The following is a 20,678-nucleotide window of genomic DNA, read 5'->3' as shown; positions in this document are numbered from 1 at the left end:
CGCAAATGAACATTGACCACCATACTTTTTCTATTTGCTCTTTTTAAATATAAAGTCTGCCTGAAATATACTATCTATCACTCCTTTCTTGAGCATCAGTTGCAATAATTTTATATCACAAAATCTAACATTAAATTATAAAACATTTTGTGTTTTCCAATATTTCTTCATGTGCATTTCTCAAAACATGGTTTGAACTTCTTTTTCTTATTCCCCAGAGTACCTAGTAAAGTGCTAGACAAATAACAGACACATAATAAATTCTTCCTGAGGACTGATTTATTCATTAAGAGAAAACAAGCTACTATTAGCTATAAATGGTTAATACACTCCTACACAGCAGGAACCTTCTCTTTAAGAATGGGAATGAAAGTTTCCAGAAGTGGGATTTTTTAATTGCTTAGTCAGAACCCTTTCTCTAACTCAAAGATAACTTCAGAATTAGAGTTGATAAGCGAGAAATATTTTACCTTTGTATATTAATGAGTAATTACGACATAATGAAACTGATTTTCATTAGACAATACATGAGAACCTGCCCATTTTGAGAGTGACATTATAGTCCATCTCTCAAAACACTTATTTAAAAACGCATGTTTACTATTATTTTTTGTCAATATCTTTTTCTTCAGCAGTTGAAACTAAATTTCTTATTGTACCATTCTACTAAACCTGACTAGACAAATGAAGTATTATTGTTTAACAAATGCATGATAAGGCCTTTTGACCAGTCTCAATTTTAAAGGTAGCATTTTCATTTTCTCCATGTAAGAAGAGGAAAATCAGTACAAACTCCATCTTTCTTTTGTATTGGGAACATTGTACTGCTTAATTGCAAACAGCCTCGATTTACTAAGTAGTAAACAGTTAAGCATGCATCGTTACATTCCTTAGGACACCTCTTTGAGTGGATACAGTAACTTATCCCATTGAGTAGGTCTAATTCTCCCTTGATTTATGGAAATGGTAATAATATTCCATCTCACAGAATGCTTTGCTAGGAGGAATCCTGATCTAGGCACTAAAATCTTTATGGCCTCCCCAGGAGGCATTGGGACGCAGGTGGTATTCTCATTACCACAGCCGAGAAAATGGCGGGGTTTGCCTGAGGTCTTCTGGCAAGTCACTTATTCGGGGAACAGAATCTAGGTCTCCTGATGCCTAGCACACAATCACAAAAGCATAGAACTCCCAGGGGAGTTGCCCAAATCACATGCACAGACAAGAAGAGGGGAAATGACACCCAGGATGCTCATTGCAGAATCCCCATAGCAACCTGTCACGGTTTCCCTCCAACAGCACATAAAGCACACTGAAGGGCATCAAACAACATAAAATCCTAATGGTGCCCTTAATTAGGTGGGAACATCACTCTAATCCCTGACATCCCACCGTCCAGGCGAGCAGCCCCAAATTCCTCTCTGTGGTGCCAAATCCTGAAAGCAAGACGTACTTACAGAAACAATCTTTGACTTACAAGGGACCATCAAGCTCTGATGATGATGAAATTTGATAGCAATAATGTCAAACTTTATATGACCATAATCCAAGTTTACAATGATACATTAAACCATAATGCTTATGGTGATATAAATAGTCATGCTAATGGCATTAACAGCAGCACTCAGTGGAATCACAGCTGTTGAGTGCCACTTTTATGCTATTAGCATGGCTATTTATATCACCATAAACTTAGGTAGTCAAACTTGTAGCATATGAATATACAAAGAAGACGGATATCCACATTTTATGCCCAAATCTAGGCTCCCGTACTGGAGACTGTATGGCTGTTGCCCTTCTCTGTGTTAAGGTCTATCTAGCTCTTCATGTGGCTCTGTTTGCATCCCATGACGTTTCTTTAGGAGTTACAGAAGAGCAAGTCTGTTTTCTGCCATCCTCTGATTGGCTGGGAAACACTATTTAAAACTGATAAGAAAGTGCCAGCCACAGCTGCTGGGCACACTTACTGTCTCCTTGGCAGCGCAGGGGACCCACGCTCAGCTTGGCTTCCGAGCCTTGCCGGTCGGTATCTCCAACCACCACCTGGCTCACGGGCAGGTGATCTTTGTAGGATAAGAAGCCAGCGTCCTTCCTCCTGAATCACAGGGAAAGACAAAAAAGGATGAGGAGGCTAAGTGAGAAACATGTCTTTTCTGATAAAGTTGTCTAATAATTGACCACATTCTAATAAACGTTCAGAAGTTCAGTAAGTAGAACCACAGTTAAAGAGTTGCTCTCTCTGTTCCATCGGGTGGTCTCGCAGCGCATTGCTCAAAAATAACTGACACCTTTGCCTTCTGGAAAACAGAACTGACAGCCGATTTCCAGAGAGTCACGACCAATATGCCGCATACTATTTTAGGTTGAGAGTAGCTACCACACTGCTTGATAAACACACACCAAGCGTGGAGCGCGCATGCAGAGTTTGCTGTTGTCACAGAATAAAGTTCAACCAAGTCAACCTGCTTGCTTGCACAATACTTGAAACAAACCCTATTAAACAAACCCTTGTCTCCTTAATTGCTTTGAAACAGTTGCTTCAGAGGCTTTCTTCCCTGCTGTGCATCAGCTAAATAAGGGACACTTTTTGTTCCTTCAACTCTTCTGGTTTATTTTAACAACTGAATGAGTTTATGTGAAGTTTCCAACACAGAGCAGGTGCTCACTAAGTGTCTATTTCCATCCATAATGAGGGGTGGAATTGAGGTTCAAGTCGAATTTGTTTTTTCTCCTAGATTTGTTCTCTTGTTTACTCCACGCTTATCTTCGTCCAGGTCTCCTGTACCCTGTACCACTCTAAAGGAAGTGGACAAGGCTAGTTGCAAAGTACAGATTCTAGGATGGAGCACAGAAACCCAGGAGATGTTCTTGGGGATGGACCCAAGGTGAGTTACAGTGAAGCACAGATTTCACCTCAATAGGAAATTTCTTCCCCTTCATCCTCTTTTCATGCTGCTGTGGCTGAGGGATCCCTTCCTTTGGGGCTGGATGGGTGAGGGGCACAAATCAGTGTAAAGTCATTCTACAAATTTACCCTTCTGTATGACTTTTTGCACTGTTCAGCCTGAATATAAATAACAATTTTGAAATTGTACATACAATTGGTCACAGAAAAGAAAACTGGTTTTGCATGATAGAAGAATGAAAGAGACAGTTCAATAATTAGGTTAAAGATTTGCCATTCCTGTCTCTTGGCAAATAGTACAGGGAATTGAAGGGAACGAACTTGGAAGCCTGCTTTTAAAATGCAATACCGTTAGGAGCAGTTAGGCATCCCTCTGACCTTCTAGAATGTCAGTGAACATACACTCCCTCATATGTCAGGACCCACAGAAACCCAGGAAGGAGTCACGCAAATTAGCCAGTGGGCCTCAAACAAGTGTATTTTATGCTGCCTTAGTTATTTCATTGCTCTTGAGTTTCCAAAATAAACTATCTTTAAAATTTGTTTATCAATTGAGAACTAAGATCAGGCAGAAAAGCACTGTGATGCTTATTGACACTGTAGCTACCGATGACCCGGCCTCAAATATCTCCGTGGAATCTTGCAAACCGAACTTCTTTTATTAGAACTTCTATCAGTTAAAATCATGTCAGAGAGAGAACAAAGCCTTCGCTATTAAACTTCATATTTAGTGTTTCTTAAAGGAACGATAAATGAAATCACCCTTTAACAGCATACTGTAATTTGACGACCTACTAGAAATGATGTGTATTCCTGTGGAACTTTAGGCTGACATTCTCTACAAGTTCTTTATCATTTAGAGTTACATGACTCTAAATCAGGGATCTGCAAACTAAGCCCTGAGAACCATTCACTTCGTTGTCTGTTTTCTCGCGGCTCATGAGCTAGAATGATTTTTACATTTTAAACGATTAAAAAAAATCAAAAGCAGAATAATATTTTGTGTCATAAAAATTACATGAAATTCAAAGTCAGTGTCCGTAAATAAAGTTTTATTGAAACACAGCCTTTTTCTTTTTCTTTTTGGTGAGGAAGACTAGCACTGAGCTAACATCTGTTGCTAATCTTCCTCTTTTTGCTGAGGAAGATTGGCCCTGGGCTAATATCTGTGCCCATCTCCCTCTATTTTATATGTGGGACGCTGCCACAGCATGGCTTGATGAGCAGTATGTACGTCCGTGCCCGGGATCCAAACCTGTGAACCCCGGGCCACCAAAGCGGAGTGTGCGAACTTAACCACTACGCCACCAGGCTGGCCCCCCTTTTTCTTTTTTACATATTGTATGGTGCTTCCACACTACAATACCAGAGTTGAGCAGTTGCGACAGAGACCACATGGCCCTCAAAGCCTAAAATATTTACTATCTGGCCCTTTATAGGAAAAGTTTGCCAACTCCTGCTCTAAATAATCAGTATCCATTTATCCTTTGCGAATTTACTGAGCAAACATTCCACTGACTATCATGGTGGGCTGTTGGGCAACTTGTCTCCATGGTCGAGTGTGGGGTTAGGGAAGGGGCGAGAGCATCTCTGAGGTGGGGAAAGAAAGCAGGTACACTGAAATTTATTTAATCTAACAGTGAGACATAACTTAAACTTTATTAATAATTAACTTTTTGCTTGACTTTGCACTATATGGCAGGCAGTCATGTGTCAGGATGCTCAACTTCCTTGTCAATACTTGGTATTGTCAGTTTATTTATGGTGAGGGAGAAACTACTTTATAACAAAACTTGTGCTAATGCAAGAGCATTCTGAAAACAAATGTTTGGAAATATTCCAATCGTTACGTCATCTTATTGCAAAAATTGATATATGCATAACATTATGAGAATTTACACTTCTACATACTTTCATAACTTGAAAATATAATTTCAAAATCTTTGTAATAATCTTATACATGTAGAGTTCCAGTGGGTTTTTGACTTATTTTTTTAATATTGAAATGGGCTATTATTCAGTTATTTTGTAAACAAAACCTATTAACATCAGAGATGACAGAAATTTATAGGCCACATTTTATTAAAACCTTGCATTATTGGTCAATGAAACTGAAAAATTAACATCATGATTCATTAGGTGCACCTAATAACGTGCTTTTCTCTAGTTTGATATATGTACCTTTAAGTGACATTTTTCAACTATGATGGCTAATAAAATCAAGTATCAAAATGAACAAAACAGAGAGGCAGATCTTTAAATTAGTAATCCAAGATTATACAAAATAATCCTGTTTTCAATCACACTGCTATTACTAAAAAAATTAGAGAAAAATTATTAATTGCTATTAATATTTTAGAGAAAGTATTATTAGTTTCAACTTTATATCATTTTAAAAGACTTTGTTTTATATTGAACATAAAAGATTAGTTCATTAGAAAATATACCTTATTTTTATACTTATTTGTAAATATGTGTTCAAAAATTTTTTAATGATAAGGTGAGGATCAAAAAATATGAAGACCACTGCTCTAATTCATAGAAAACAAAATTAATAATAGGGCCTCCATCATTGAGTACCTATGTATATTAGACTGTTTCTTGTATATAATATCTAATCTGAAATCAATTCTTGCTTATAGGCATCATTATCCCCATTTTACTGATAAGAATCAGAGAATTAATCTTGACCAAGGTCACCAGCTTATAAGTGTAGAGTCTGGATTCAAATCTAGATTATGTGGATCCCAATCTAAGATTTTCCACTAAAAAAAAAAAGGGGAAAAACAAAACAGAAGGAAACCAAAAACCACTATGTCAATTAAAAGCCTTTTTCTTTTAATTCTCATTTATAGATGAGGTGAAAAATATACCTTTGTAGATACACTTAGCCATCCTGAAACATTGAGGTTATTTGTAGGTGGTAAGAGCAAAGATATCTCTAATGTTCTATTCACACGTATCCCCTCACCCCCATCAACGTTCTAAGTAAAAGAGAGATCTAGAACTACCCCATCCTCAAATTAACCACTGTTTTAAATCATATGTTGGTTTATAAAAGGCTGCAGTTCAGCTAATAATTATAACACTCAGTTATTCCTTACCAAACCAAGAAAACAGGGAAAAATAATCATCAGCTGATAAAAAAAGATAAAGTTACCTTGTGAATAATTTTTGATCAGAACTTTACATAGGGATCCAGAGACTTTAAAGTCACAAACAACTGTGTGTGAAACTCTGCCAGAAACAAGTTGGTTGCAGAAACAAGTTCATGGGTGGCAATAAAGTGGTTTGACTAGTACAAAGTCTCTGATATGATCCTACAGCACAAACCCCTTTCAAAAAATGATGCGTGGGTGAAAAGAAAATAAACTGAGATCTGGAGATGGGCCCTTCAAAACACCTATGAGCTTTCTATCTTAGCACCTGTGTGAAAATCATTTAGCAAGCAAAACAAGCCTTCGTTGAAAGTTATGATCTTTACAGATGGAGGTCAATCTGATTTAGGGACATATTCAGTAACTATTTATCATGTTAGCACAATCTAATTACATCTGTTAGTGGAGCTGTACATTAGAAAAATTCTGTCATCCATTTCAAATAGGCCCTGAACTCAGACTCTTGCATAATCTTTCTATCAGCATTATTGAAGTAAAACTCGATTCTATGGATTTTGCTTCTCTAACTTGGCTTTACCTTTACTTTGCTTCAGTACTGTTTTCCTGAGGAATTCTGTCTTCCTCTGCTTTCTTTCCTTGCCTTCTTTTCTTACTCTGCTGAGAAAACAAACAAGCCTCTGGGCAGTTTGGTCTTGCCCTTAGCTCAGTGAAAAAGAAAAAAAAAAGCCTAAAGAAAAATAAACATCCCAAGCTTCTGCAGTTGTGAGCCTGCTTTTCTACCAGATGTTATAAAAGTTACCACACTGTGAATCTGTCCTATAATTCTACCAGAGAAGAATGACTTCTCTTTTGTAAAGTTTATAAATACTTGGTTACTTAAAGAAAAAAAAAAAAACAGAATTACAGTCAGTGAACTTGCATGTATTTCTATCACAGCATCACCTAAGCTAGAAATTTCTGGAAGAATGCAGGAAGTCAAAGTTTTAGCTACAGAGGATGTTTCACAAAGAGATGTAGAAATGGGAAATAAGCAGAATGAGAAGATGCTTAATATTATTAGTTATTAGGGAAAATGCAATTAAAACTACACTGAGATGCCTCTTTACTCCTACCAGAATAGCTATAATAAAAAATGACAGATAATAACAAGTGTTGACAAGGATTTAGAGAAACTGGAGTCATCATATATCATAACTGGTGTGGTTTTAAAGTGGTACAGTCACTTTTTAAAATAGTTTGGCAGTTTCTTAAAAGTTAAACACAGATTTACCCTACGACCCAGTAATTCCTGTGCCGGATATCTATTCAAGAGAAATAAAAGCGTATATCCGCACAAAGACTTTCAGGTAGATGTTCATAGCAGCTTTATTCATAATAGCCCCAAAGTGGAAACAACCCAAATGTCCATGAGCTAGTGAATGGATAAACAAAATGTAGTATATCCATACAATAGAACAGTATTCAGCAACAAAAGAAATGAAATATGGATACACATTGCAAAATGAAGAAACCTCAAAAACCTTATGGTAAGTGAACGAAGTCGGACACAGAAAACTACATATTTTATAATTCTGTTTATAGGAAATGTCCAGAAAAGGCAAATCTACAGAGACGGAAAGTAGATTATTAGCTGCCTGGGGCTGCGGATGGGAACAAGGATGAATGGTCAATGGGAATCTCACAGGAGAATGGAAATGTCCTAAATCTGAATTGTGGTGATTTGTTGTATAACTCAGTGGATTTACTAAAAATCTTTGAATTGTATACTTAAAATGGCTGAATGCTATGGTATGTGAATTATACTTCAATAGATCATTAAAAAAAAAAAAGAACTGTAGATAGTTGCGAATACCAATTGGCAGTGGGGAAAGACATTTCCTTCACACACCTCTCCCTGGAAGTACCAGTACATGGACCTATGAAGGGGTATATTTCCTGGCTTCAGAGTGTTCTAATTTGTGACTATGAAGCTGGGTCTCTAAAATCTTTACTGACTCCTTTTTTTAGGGGCTTTACCGTGCTTTTAAAGTTTTTATCAATATTTACATATTCCATTGACTTTGCTTCCTGGATAGGTTCTCAGAACGCGCTTCCCAGGACACGCTTGTTCAGTCTGTTCTCCTCATCCTTGACCTCTCTCTATAAACATTCTTTAACATGAGTCAAGATTTTAAAATGGCACAGAACATTCCAACAGTTTCACCATGTTCCAGTCTCATCCTCATTCTTGATTCAGAATTTGTACCCTTTGCCCCAACCTGCTATACCTGTCACCTTCCAAACTATCTTTAAAACAGGAACTGTACCTCATTCATTGAAAACTCTACATTGTTGGTTTTCCAGATCATGTCTGACAGTAAAATTCCGTTCAGCTGTCACCATCTGTGATTGTGATATCTTGGACATGGCAATATTTTTTGGCATCAAGTCTTCATCTCAAGGACTGTTTCTAGACTTTGTGGAGTCTCTTGTGTGACTTTTTGGTTCAGACAATATGTTCACTTTACCTATAAGTCTTTGTATCTTTTCTCTCTATCCTTTGTGACTCCTCACAGCCATCCCCAGACAAACTGTACTTTTTCCATAGCAAGTACTCAGAAAAAGTAGGTCAAAAGGTAAAAACCTACAAGAATTGTCCTCAATTTTCCTGGAAAGTTATGATTCTACTAATAACTTCCACTAAAATGATAGAGTCATTAGTAATTATTTTTATTAAAGGATTCTTGCATTGTTCTTATTTTTTCATCTCTTAAATCAAAAAGCACATAAATAACTTACAGTTGCATAGATTTTTAAAATATTCACAGTGCTTTCCATGGATGATCTCATTTGATTCTTGTAGCTTCGGAGATACAAGGAAATAGGGATATACAGTTGAACCTGACAAATTTTGATTCCCAAATAATTATTCAGGAAAACATCCATTACACAAAGTGAGACAGACTCTACCCAGGAATGAGATGCTTCTTTAGGTTATAGTATCAAATACTACCTAATTGTTTATAATAAAGCAATATACATAAAAAAGGCGGGAAAACTATAAAATCAAGCCAAGGCTAGTTCTAGTTAGAACATTTTTTTGAGGTAAATAAGAATTTTTATTCTTTGTGTGTCTCTCTCTCTTTCATTTTTTTGGTCCTCAACTCCATCTTTCTATATCTTCTCTGCCTGGGGATGCACCCCACTGCCCTTCCCTTAACAGGAAACTAATACTCTCATTCATCCTCTGTCCTGGCCCCTATTAAAACCTGCTTTCAGAGAATAATGTGAGAAAAACATTTTTCCTCTCATTTTTAATAGAAGCAATGCCTTGATGAGATAAAGGGCTACTCTTGGAAACCAGATCTCTATGAATTGGAGGTTGGATTGGGGAGAGGAGAGAATGTTTCTGGCATCATTGAAATGATGACTATACGGAGGTGACCACATGTTCTCAAAAGGGCAGCCTTACTATCATGGTGGAGCAGGTCTGCCAGTTCCTCTATGTTCATTTACAAAATCCACGATCAGAAGTGAATGCCTTTGTTCATAGAACACATGGGGGCTCTCTCAGAATGGCTGGATCATTGGAAGCTGACATAAACAAAAGAACTGTCTGATAGATAATAAAGTAGAACTTTAAAAATACTTCTAATGGTGTCTTCAGTCACCACTGACTATTGAGCTTTCCTCAGTGGATGTAAGCTGGTGTTCTCTATAAAGCAATTAGAGTAATTAAGAAAACAACCATCACAATTCGATCTTTAGAATCCACGTCTATGTCCCCTATGAAATGAAAGTAATTACAGATTCAATTACTCCTTTTCAGTGGGAATAGTTTAGGCCTTTTATAAATGCAAGACAATTATCTGTTTAGTTTAGAATCTCTTAGAAAGGCCTGGCAACCATTTCAGGATTCTATACAAAATGCTCTTTGATTTTCCTTCTGGAATGCAAGTTCCCTGAGGCCAGATGTATTGTCTCATGCAACTCCATAAACCAAATACTGGTAGGCACCTAAAAGTGTCTCACTCCATATGTTTCATGATTGAATAAATACATAAATAAACATAGAAGTTAACTAGGCACAATCCTAAAAGAGTAATCAGTATGTGCTTACAATCAATGGTGAGAGATAAGAAAGAAGATCTTTCTTATAGAGTTCCTTGAATGCTCTTGAAATACTTTTATTATTCCTTTTCTGTAACTGAGGTTTTATTTTTTCTTTACAAAGTAGCATTCAATTAGAAGCCTCATGTATAATTAATACAGTGGAAAGGGCACAAGAATTAGATCTTAAAGACTGGAGTCCTAATTCAGCTCTGCCTCTATGTAAAAGTAAGTTGCTAAATTTATCTGGGACATTGTTTCTTTCCATAGATAAGTTACGATATATTTTGGTTTTTGTGCTATCAGAATACACAACTCCAAAATATGCTTCTTTGGCATATAGATTATTTTGAGCTCAAGGCCATTGAGATTGGTAGGCGCAGGAAAAGATCTGCAAACAGGGCACAAATTTTCCTTCTGCAAAGGAAAATTCTGTTTGTAGAGATGTCTTCCTCTCCTGTATCTGGTGGAGGAGGACTTTTGAACTCCTTTCAATGGAGAAAGTTCTGACTTAAACCTGCATAAAGAACCTTACTAAACAACTCTTGTTTACCATACTTTTCTCTGTCACCTTCTTATAAATTGCTTCCCTCACCTAGAAGCCGTAAACCCCTTGTCGTTTGGCTTAAGATGGTATATAAGCCCAAGTTCTAACCATCTCTTTGAGTTATTCATTGCTAGGTACTCCCATGTGTACATGCATCTTGCACATGTTAATAAACTTCTATTTGTTTTTCTCTTGCTAATCTGTCTTTGGCCAGTCTAATTTAGAGGATCCCAAATGGAAAAACGAAGATGGATAGAGGAAAATATTTGTTTCCTACCCTATAGTTCTTTGATTCTACTTATGTTTGTTTGTGTGTTTGTAATTCATAGAACAACGAGTAGTAATCATTTGAACAAACTTGGCCTACTTAAACATGTGGCATAAAACATAATAAATATTAGGCCTATTTTTCATGGGGTGCAGTCATTGGTAGCCCTTTGAGGACAGGGCTTTGTGTTCCATGTAGTTTCCCCAGAAGCTATTAGTACAGTATCCAGCATATATCTTGGGAGATTATCTAGTTATCACCGTCATTTTTTAGATGAGGTAACACATTTGGAATAAAACTATGCCTGGTCTAAGGTACTCAACTAATTGTGGCTGAACTAGGAAAAATAGACCCATCTCTATTACTCTAGAATTTAAGAGAAGCTGCATGTTTACCTTTCTCAAATTCTACTAAAATAATTTCAATTGTTTTCCTTTAAATGATATGAATATCTATTTTTTTTCAAAGATTCGCCCTGAGCTAACATCTGTTGCCAATCTTCCTCTTTTTTTTTCCTTCTCCCCAAAGCCCCAAGCATGGTTGTATATCCTAGTTGTAAGTCCTTCTAATTCTTCTGTGTGAGCCGCCACCGCAGCATGGCTACTCACAGACGGGTGGTGCGGTTCTGCACCCGGTAACCAAACCCGGGCCACTGAAGTGGAGCATGCCGAACTTTAACCACTAGGCCATCAGGGCTGGGTCTGAAAATCTATTTTTATCATATAGGAAAACTGTCTTAGTGGACTGAAGACTAGTTTGGACTATTTACATTTTACTGTGTCTATCTATACTTATTTTCCATAAGCAAGGGTTCCTTTTTTTTTTTTTTATTGGTTTATAACATTGTATAAATTTCAGGTGTACATCATTATACTTCTATTCCTGCATGGATTACATCATGTTCTCATGTTCACTGCCCAAATACTAATTACGGTCCATCACCACACACATGTGCCTAATTATCCCTTTTGCCCTCCTCCCCCGACCCTTCCCCTCTGGTAACCACCAATCCAATCTCTGTCTCTATGTGTTTGCTTGTTGTTGTTATTATCTACTACTTAATAAGTGAGATCATACAGTATTTGACCTTCTCCCTCTGACTTATTTCACTTTGCATAATACCCTCAATTGTCACAAATGGCTGGATTTCAAACTGGTGCATCTACTATGGAAAACAGTACGGAGATTCCTCAAAAAGTTAAGGATAGAACAACCATATGATCCAGCTATTCCATTGCTGGGTTCCTTTTGTTTTTGAAAATTGTGTGTCATACATTATAGGATTAGCAAAGAGGGAGCACTTGATGTGTAGCCTCCTCCATTTCCATGTATTTTCATCTCTAGCAATTAATGGCCAACTCTTGGCATCTCAAAAGTAGTCATTAGGAAAACCTTTGCTTATACTGTCCCACTATAAATTTAAAAGTTAGGGTGGCTGTTCTGGGTCCTCTCAGTGTTCCTGAAACTTTATTTCTAACCAACAGACAAATGCAGACATTGGAATGCCACATACATCTGATCACTTATGATTTTCCTCTGCTTTTGCATGGTTTATCTCCAGTGTTGCTCATGGCTTCATGGCCCCTAAGTAGGTTCCTTTCAAGATTGCTCATGGCTGGCTTTATTTCATAGGTTCTACATCTGGTCCACAAGGCACAACAATGCATACTTGTCTATGGAACTCTGAAAAGGGAGGCCGTTGGCCATATGCTCATGTCCCTTCACCTTGAAGCTAGGCAGGGATACGCCAAGCTGGTGTGAGTCAATGATCCTGTGTCTCTCTACCTACAGTAGTCATGGGTCAAGCTCTGATTCATTCTCTTGAAGATCTCCTTTCCCACTCTCATGATAGTGGTGATGGTTAAGGGTAGATAGAATATACTAATAACTCTGCAAATAAATCTTTCCCACTAGTCTCTTAGAGCCTTCAGGAACTTTAGGCTTCTCTTTTGTCACCTGAGGTAGATAATTGGGTAATGCTGGCAGAGCTGAACTCGGCTTTAGAATGTTGGGATACTCGTCCCCTTAGTCTAGCTCACAGCCTTGGAGCCAGTGCTGAAACTCCAAGACAACAGAAGAAACCTAATTTGTAATCCCTTCCTTGGATATGAAAAAAATTCTAAACCTAGCCAATTTTTTAATTTTTTTGTGAGGAAGATTAGCTCTGAGCTAACTTCTGTTGCCAATCCTCCTCTTTTTGCTGAGGAAGATTGGCCCTGGGCTAACATCCGTACCCATCTTCCTCTACTTTATATGTGGGACACCTGCCACAGCATGGCTTGATAAGCGGTATGTAGGTCCACACCTGGGATCCAACATATGAACCCCAGACCCCCGCAGTGGAGTGCGTGAACTTAACCACTGTGCCACCGGACTGGCCCCCCTAGCCATTTTTTATTTTTTTTTTTGTGAGGAAGATCATCCCTGAGCTAACATCTGTTGCCAATCTCCTTCTTTTTGCTGAGGAAGATTGGCCCTGGGCTAACATCCATGCCCATCTTCCTCTATTTTATATGGGACACCGCCACAGCACGGCTTGACAAGTGGTGTTGGTCTGCACCCGGGATCCAAATCTGCGAACCCTGGGCCGCCGAAGCAGAGTGCATGAACTTAACCACTATACCACAGGGCCGCTCCCTGCCCCCTGCCAATTTTTATAACACCAAATTTTTATCTAATTTGCTCTCTGTGTAAAGTATTCCTTCACTGTCCCCACATATGTCCACAATTATGAAAAACAATAATCAGACTCTACACTCCCTAAATTTTACTTAAATAGGTTGGTCCACCCCAAAGAGCATTAGTTCTCATGAATTTGGCCTCAGAAGGAAGTTCAATGTACCTTGAATTTTTATTTTATGGATTTGACCACCCTAAAAGGTGTTATTGTTCAATGATACAAGCATTCTTCTTTTAACTAACAAGCATTACTTTTTCTGCCCATTGCCATTTCTAAAGCCCCCTCCAGGTAACACAAATCCATGGCAATGATTCCTATATTGATCACTACCACAGTCTTTTCTCTACAAACATCACATCATCTTTGACATACTTTGTCATTCCCACTTCATCTCACTAGGTCATTTTGCTCCCCTAGTGGACACAAAAGACTTGTTTGAAGGTGGAAGCAGTTTCCTTTACCGGTCTCTGAACACTGTAGGCCCTTAAGATGATCAATATTTGTTTTTATGTTATCAATATCTTGAGATACTGTGGGATGTAAACATGTGAAAAAGGCCTCAGCTACAATAATGAAAAGCACTTGCTCTTTAGGATGAGACGGTCCAAATAAAAATAAAATTCCAAAACATCCCTCAGTAACTGGGACAAATGCGAGTCAGAAGGCAGCCATGGAAAGAGGCTGAAGACTGCTGTGGGACTCAAGCATGAAGGGAGAAGGCTGACCCACGAAATTGAAAATAAATGACCTAAAATTTGGGTAGGAGCCAGAAGAATTATGTACAAGCCAAAGGAATAGACAGCTTCAGGGAAAAAAAAGTTGTTAATTATGTTAAATATTGCAAAAATCTCTCGTATTTAAAAATTAAAGAATGCACATCAGGTATATCAATATGGAAATCCCTGGTGGACACATCTCAAAGACTTCCAGTAGAATAATGAAGAAAAATTTCAATGATTGACAATCAAGTGGGAAATTAGAGAGTAGAGACCAACCCTAAACTCTTGTTTTGAAGTTGGAATGAGAAACGAGAATTGGAAGAAGCTATAGGATAGAAGCTAGAGGCGTTTGCAGCATTAGGAAGTTTTGTTTATAGACTTGGAGCTGAATCAATTATGTTTTATCACATATGTCTGTAACCAATTTGCCAACAGTATTTTACAAGCTTGGAAGCAAAACTCCTGAATGTCTTATGTATATAGATAGCATATAACTTGGTCCAGAGGATGACTTAAGTGGCATATAATTAGGACGTTCTGACCACTGCTGGGGAATATAAATGACATGTTCAGCATTCTTTTATTTCAGATCCAGTGAACAAAGAGCACCTGGGTCTCTTTCTTCAAATCATAACTAATCAAGCGAGGTGCACCTGGCCTTTCTGAAATATGATAGCTAACATATTTTGAGAAAAGATTCTTGGTTCTGCACTTCTGGAGAAAATGACAGAGAGAAGAGCTAACTAGATAATTTCACAGTGAGGTTCTGAGTGTCGGGGTTGACTCTAGCCAGCTGGGGCTTTGATGTTTATTGGGTTGGGAGAAAAACAGAAATTCAGTAACCCTCTCAGGAATACTCTAAAACTTCAGTTAATTAGATTTTAATAAACAAGGTCATCTTTATTGGCAAGCTTACTTTGTAATTTAGAGGAGGAACTATTTATGATGCAGTCCAACTTAGGCAAATTAAAAGGCATATAAATCTTCCCCTCAGAAGAAAGGAAATAAAAATCCATCACTGTTAATTGAGGGATAGCAAACACCATCAAAGGAAGGAGCGAGTAGCCTGAACTTGCAGGGCTGTGCAAATCCTGAACAATGCAAAACTCAATCTAGTGGCCGTTTTATGAAGAGAATAAAGCATATGAGTGTCTTGTTCGTGTGGATTCATTTTGCTCTTGTGAGGATCAAGGAGGAGAACTGCCACATTCTTCTGATAAGGCAGAGTGTCCAGTTGGCAAATAATCTGAAAATGGAAAAGGAAAGTGATGCAAGCAAGCCTGGGGAGGATTTAGCCGCTTTCTTTCCTTGAGGTGCATACAGTTTTGATGGCTGACTCTTATGTTGCCTAGGGGTTGTTGTGTTAGTCTGCCTCAGCTGCCACAACAGGACGTCATGGACTGGGTGGCTTAAACAACAAGCATTTATTTTCTCATAGTTCTGGAGGCTAGAATTCCAAGATCAAGTTGCCAGCAGGGTTGGTGTCTGGCGAGCTCTGGTATTTCTTCCTCTTCTTGTGAGGACACCAGTCCTATTGGACTAGGGATCCACCCTGATGGCCTCATGTAACCTTAATTATCTGCTTAAAGACCCTTTCTCCAAATACAGTCACACTGGAGGTTAGGGCTTTAACATATGAATTTAGGGGGGCATAATTCACAATTAAGTCCATACAGTTGTATATAATTTTTTATGTTAGGTTTTGGGAAACATTAATTCTGGGAGATGGTAATAAGTTTTCCGAGGAAAAAAAGAAAAGATATTCGGTCTTCCAAGCGTGGGAAATGCTATATATTCTATATTTTACTCTTGGAGACCCAAAATACCAATTAGTATAATAGAGACTATGAGAATTCCTTCACTGAGTAAAACGTACTTAACTTTGTTTAACCCAGCATCCTGGAAAAGGGTCTTTTTTCCAAGTACGTGAATTAATATCCTGAAAAATAATGTTCTGCATTGTACCAGTCTGTGAAACAAGGTTTTTGGCATCTATGGCTTCTCAAATGCAGTTGCAATGGCAAATCATTTACAGACCTTAACAGATGAGACTAAGAGACAGAAAAGTAGAGAACACTGATAAGTACTTAACATCTTAATCACAGATGCTCTCTGCCATTGTAGGCTTGTTCCCATCATACAAAGATCATGTGTGTCTTAACCAATTAGTATAGAACAACTCTTGGGCTTTTGTAATAAAGCCCATTAAATTAATTTTCCTTCCATGGGAAAAAAATGAGAAGGTTCTCAACTCAGATGTCCATCAACAGAGGAATGATAAATAAATTGTAACATATTTACATAACGGATTAAGACACAGCAATGAAATAAAATGAACCATAGCTACACACAAAAATACAGTGACCCTCAAAAACATAACATTGGTGAAAAAAGTGAGACACGAAAGAGTACGTGCTGAATGATTCCATTTATATGATGGTGAAGAAGAGGCAAAAATAATCTAAGGTAACAGAAGTCAGAACAGTAGTTACCTTTGGGGGGATTGTCTAGGAGGGGGTGCAAGGGAGCTAGGGAGCTGACCATGTTCTATATCATGATCTCGGTAATGATTTTATGGGTATACCAATACATAAAATAACTGAGCTGCACATTTAAGATCGGTACACTTCACTCTATGAAAGTTATAGCTCAAGAGGGAAAACGCATTGGTGACTTATTACTGCTTTCTAGGACAAAGTTGATCTTCCCCATCCTGGTCCCTTCACAATATGAACCCAACTTGCCCTTCCAATATTCCCTGTGCTCTGGGGGTTCCAGGCATATAGAATATAATGCAGTGTCCACTCCTTGCCTCCTGACCCATTTATGTTATTCAACCTTGTTTACAAGGTTTACACTTTCCTCTGCACATATTGTTCCCTTTCCAGGAATGTCCTTCCTATTTTTCCTGCCTATTGAAATTCCACTCATCCTTAAGACATTGTCCAGTGGTCATCTCTTCTATGAAACTTTCCCTGAGATCTCGAAAATGAATTAATTGTTTCTCCCTCCGGGATCCCATAGCAATTTATTTATATGGATAATATAGTTATGGCTGACATAGATTAGGAATTTTCTGGGACTTGCCTGGTTTCAAATATTTATCTCTTTGTCTCCATAGTACATTCCTACTATAGATCCTCATTTTCAGATTGGAGTATGTGGCCAATAAAAATATAACTCTAATAATATAGTAGATTTTATAGTTCTCTGTCCTTCTTAGTTCAATGTGACCTCCTTTCCTTGAATAAAGATTATGTCTTACTCTTTTTTTTTTTTTTTTTTTTTTTGCTGAGGAGGATTCACCCGGAGGTAACATCTGTTGCCAATCTTCCTCTTTTTGCTTGAGGAAGATTTGCCCTGAGCTAACATCTGTGCCCATCTTCCTCTATTTTGTATGCGGGTTGCTGCCACAGCATGGCCGCTGCCAAATAGTGCAGGTCCATGCCTGGGAACCAGACCCGGGCGGTGAAGCGCAGTGTGCCGAACTCAACCACTAGGCCCCGGGGCTGGCCCCTGTCTTACTCCTTTTTGTAGCCACAGGACTTGACCTTGACATTGTAGTGGCAATCATCTCTGTATTACAAGTAAACTTCACCTTTCTAAAAGCAGACAATCTGCATTGTGAATTAACCTTGGTATATTTTACTGACACATTTTTGTTGGCATAATTAAGTGACCAGAAGGTAAGATTTTGATAGCATCATTTATAACATCCATATTTTTCCAGGGCAGGATGGTACCCTGTTTAATAAAAGAGGGTCTAGTGTGAAACTGTGTTCCTTTTCTACGTCCTCCTTCCACATTGGGCAAGTTACCTAGCCTAAGTTTCAGTTTTCTCATCTGTTAAAATTTTTTCTGGGTGAAATTTAAATGAGTTAACTGACTGTAAATTACTTAGCACAGTGCCTGGCACAAAGTAAGTATTCAATAAATATTAGATTAAGCCATATAAAATTACCAATATTCAACTGTGTTTGACATACAAAAATATCAGTTTCACATGGTTCAATGTAATGTTAACTATTAAAGTCATCATCACTTCTCCTTACAACACTGTGCAAATAATGGCTCAGAATCATTTCTTTTTTAATTTTTAGTATGACTAGAACACAAATTCAGTATGTATAAAGAAGGCTAATTCTGCTTCAGGCTCATGCTTTCTCTCAGGTAATGTGGGATGATCTCTGTCTATAGCTGGAAACAGCTCAAGACAGAGATGGACAACTTAACAGTCTCCAACTCTTCCTCTGAGCTTGGATCTCTCCTGAACAGCCTCATCAGCTTCAAACCTAATGCCCAGAGCACAGAAACTGACATGCTAACTCAAGGGCACACTTTCTAAATAGATCCAAATATGAAGTTCTTTTCTTTTTTTGTTTGCAGGGAAAGATTCGCCCTGAGCTAACATCTGTTGCTAATCTTCCTCTTTTTTTTTTTCCTCCCCAAAGCCCCAGTGCATGGCTGTATATGCTAGTTGTAAGTCATTCTAGTTCTTCTATGTGAGCCTCCACAGTGTGGCAACTGACAGACAGGTGGTATGGTTCCGTGACCGGCAAATGAACCTGGGCCACCGAAGTGGTGAGTGCTGAACTTGAACCACTAGGCCATCAGGGCTGGCTCACGATCTTTTTTGAAAAAAGGACTCATGTGCTTACTTGTTAGGACTTTCAGACAGAATTTGCTTCCTTATTCCAGAGCCTAGGTTCCAGGTTCTGCTGTTGGTCTGGCGGGGAATGCAAAAATTAACGTCTTAGCTCCAGTCTTCAAGGAGCATATGGCTTACTAGGCTATTCAGATCTTGTTTATTTTTCCCATAACTGAATAATTAAATTAACATCATATTCCTCCAACATAGCACATGAGGGATCTGTTTCATTTTTGTCTCTTTTTACTAATTTTCTCTTGTCTTCCTCCATTTTTTTCTTCCTTAGTATTCCATTTCTATAGTTCTTTAAAAATAAAGTTTACCCCCTTTGAATACTTTTAATCTCCTAATTTAATTCTTTTAGGTAAGCACATATTCATTTAAATAGTTTTAAGCATTCTTCAGGGAATCATGCATTTTAATTATAATTAGATAATGATTATTTGATCACTGAGATTCTGAAATAAAAATTATAATGCCAGTGAATAAAATGCACAATATCTACAACCCTTTATTACAGAATTACCAAGAAGAATAATCTACTGGGAATAACTAATTTGTTCAAGCTGGTTAAAGCAAGCGTCTGTGAAAGTAAATGTTTTAATATTACCTGATAGAAATGTTCTCCATTTTATTTAATGTCTTTTATTGGAAGACTGTAGAATGCATTACTAATAATGCCATTCCTGGTTACAACGACCCACTGAGAAGGCGGACTTTGGTATAGTTCACAGATCTCAGTGTTTAAAATGTAAACCAGTGGTGTGGGATGGAGAACTCCCTTCTCCACGTCTACCTTTTCATCATCTTGTTCATTGATGCTCCATGTATCTGTTAAATGACCACACTAGCTCATTTCAAATGGGCCTACAAGAGGTACCACTCTGACTTCTCCAGGAAATATCAAATATCCTTGATCTAGAAAGCAAAATAGATCAAACGGAAGCAAAACCATTTAGAAGAGGCAGAAGAGAGAGAGAAAGAGAAATGGATCTTTCATTTCAGTACATTCTAGGGATAAAAAGAGACAAAATGTTGAGGCAGGCAGGAGAGAGAATTTTGGTACAGAGAATATAAATTAATTGCTAGAAGGAAAATATAGACTTCTCAAGGAGCCAGGTAGAAGATATTTGATATGAATAGGTCAGGGTTGAGAAGGAGACAGAAGTGTATAGAATGAAAAGATACTTGATTCAGAAGGCTTGTCACAAAAACGGGATACAGTGGACTTCTCTAATCTGTGTGCAATTACATCCCTGCATATAATTTGGTTCTTTGGTTAACTTTATCAACTATGTTTTTGTTGCACTCAAGAATTACCTGCATGTAGGTTGTTACTTATAACCATGATTTATAGAAAAGAAAGGAAAGGCTTATTTCTAGGTCTTCAAAAATAAGAAAGGAACAGCCTAAATTACTTGGGTATAGCATGTTTGGCAGAGATAGAGTCCCTGGGCGCCACAGGGGGAGAGCCTAACCCACCACTGCCTGCTTGCCTCTGACCTCAGGACATTGGGCTCGTCCTGTTTTTTAGTTTACTTGGGATAGGAAATAACATTCCAGTTGATGCTGGTCAAACACTGTGTATTAGCATCACTATTATACAATCTCCTTTTTCCTTGCCCATTTGGAATATTCTCATATTTGGAAGGCTAATTTCTGGCAATGCAAATTTAGATATGTGTTTTAATCAAATATAGCTG

At 37.9% G+C, this 20,678-nt stretch overlaps 1 protein-coding gene across 1 annotated transcript in view; it reads right to left on the bottom strand.

Moving 5' to 3' along the window:
* Positions 1-20,678, bottom strand: part of CNTNAP2 (contactin associated protein 2) — a 1,356,851-nt gene that overhangs the window by 341,586 nt on the left and 994,587 nt on the right. Inside the window, exon 15 of the mRNA XM_014787667.2 lies at positions 1,968-2,095. Coding sequence (XP_014643153.2) covers positions 1,968-2,095 — 128 coding nt within the window. The remainder of the gene's footprint in view (positions 1-1,967; positions 2,096-20,678) is intronic.

The sequence above is a fragment of the Ceratotherium simum genome, chromosome 1 (genome assembly GCF_057802395.1).
Source record: "Ceratotherium simum simum isolate JZ-2026a chromosome 1, ASM5780239v1, whole genome shotgun sequence".
NCBI lineage: Eukaryota > Metazoa > Chordata > Mammalia > Perissodactyla > Rhinocerotidae > Ceratotherium > Ceratotherium simum.
This window is presented reverse-complemented; position numbering and strand designations above follow the sequence as displayed.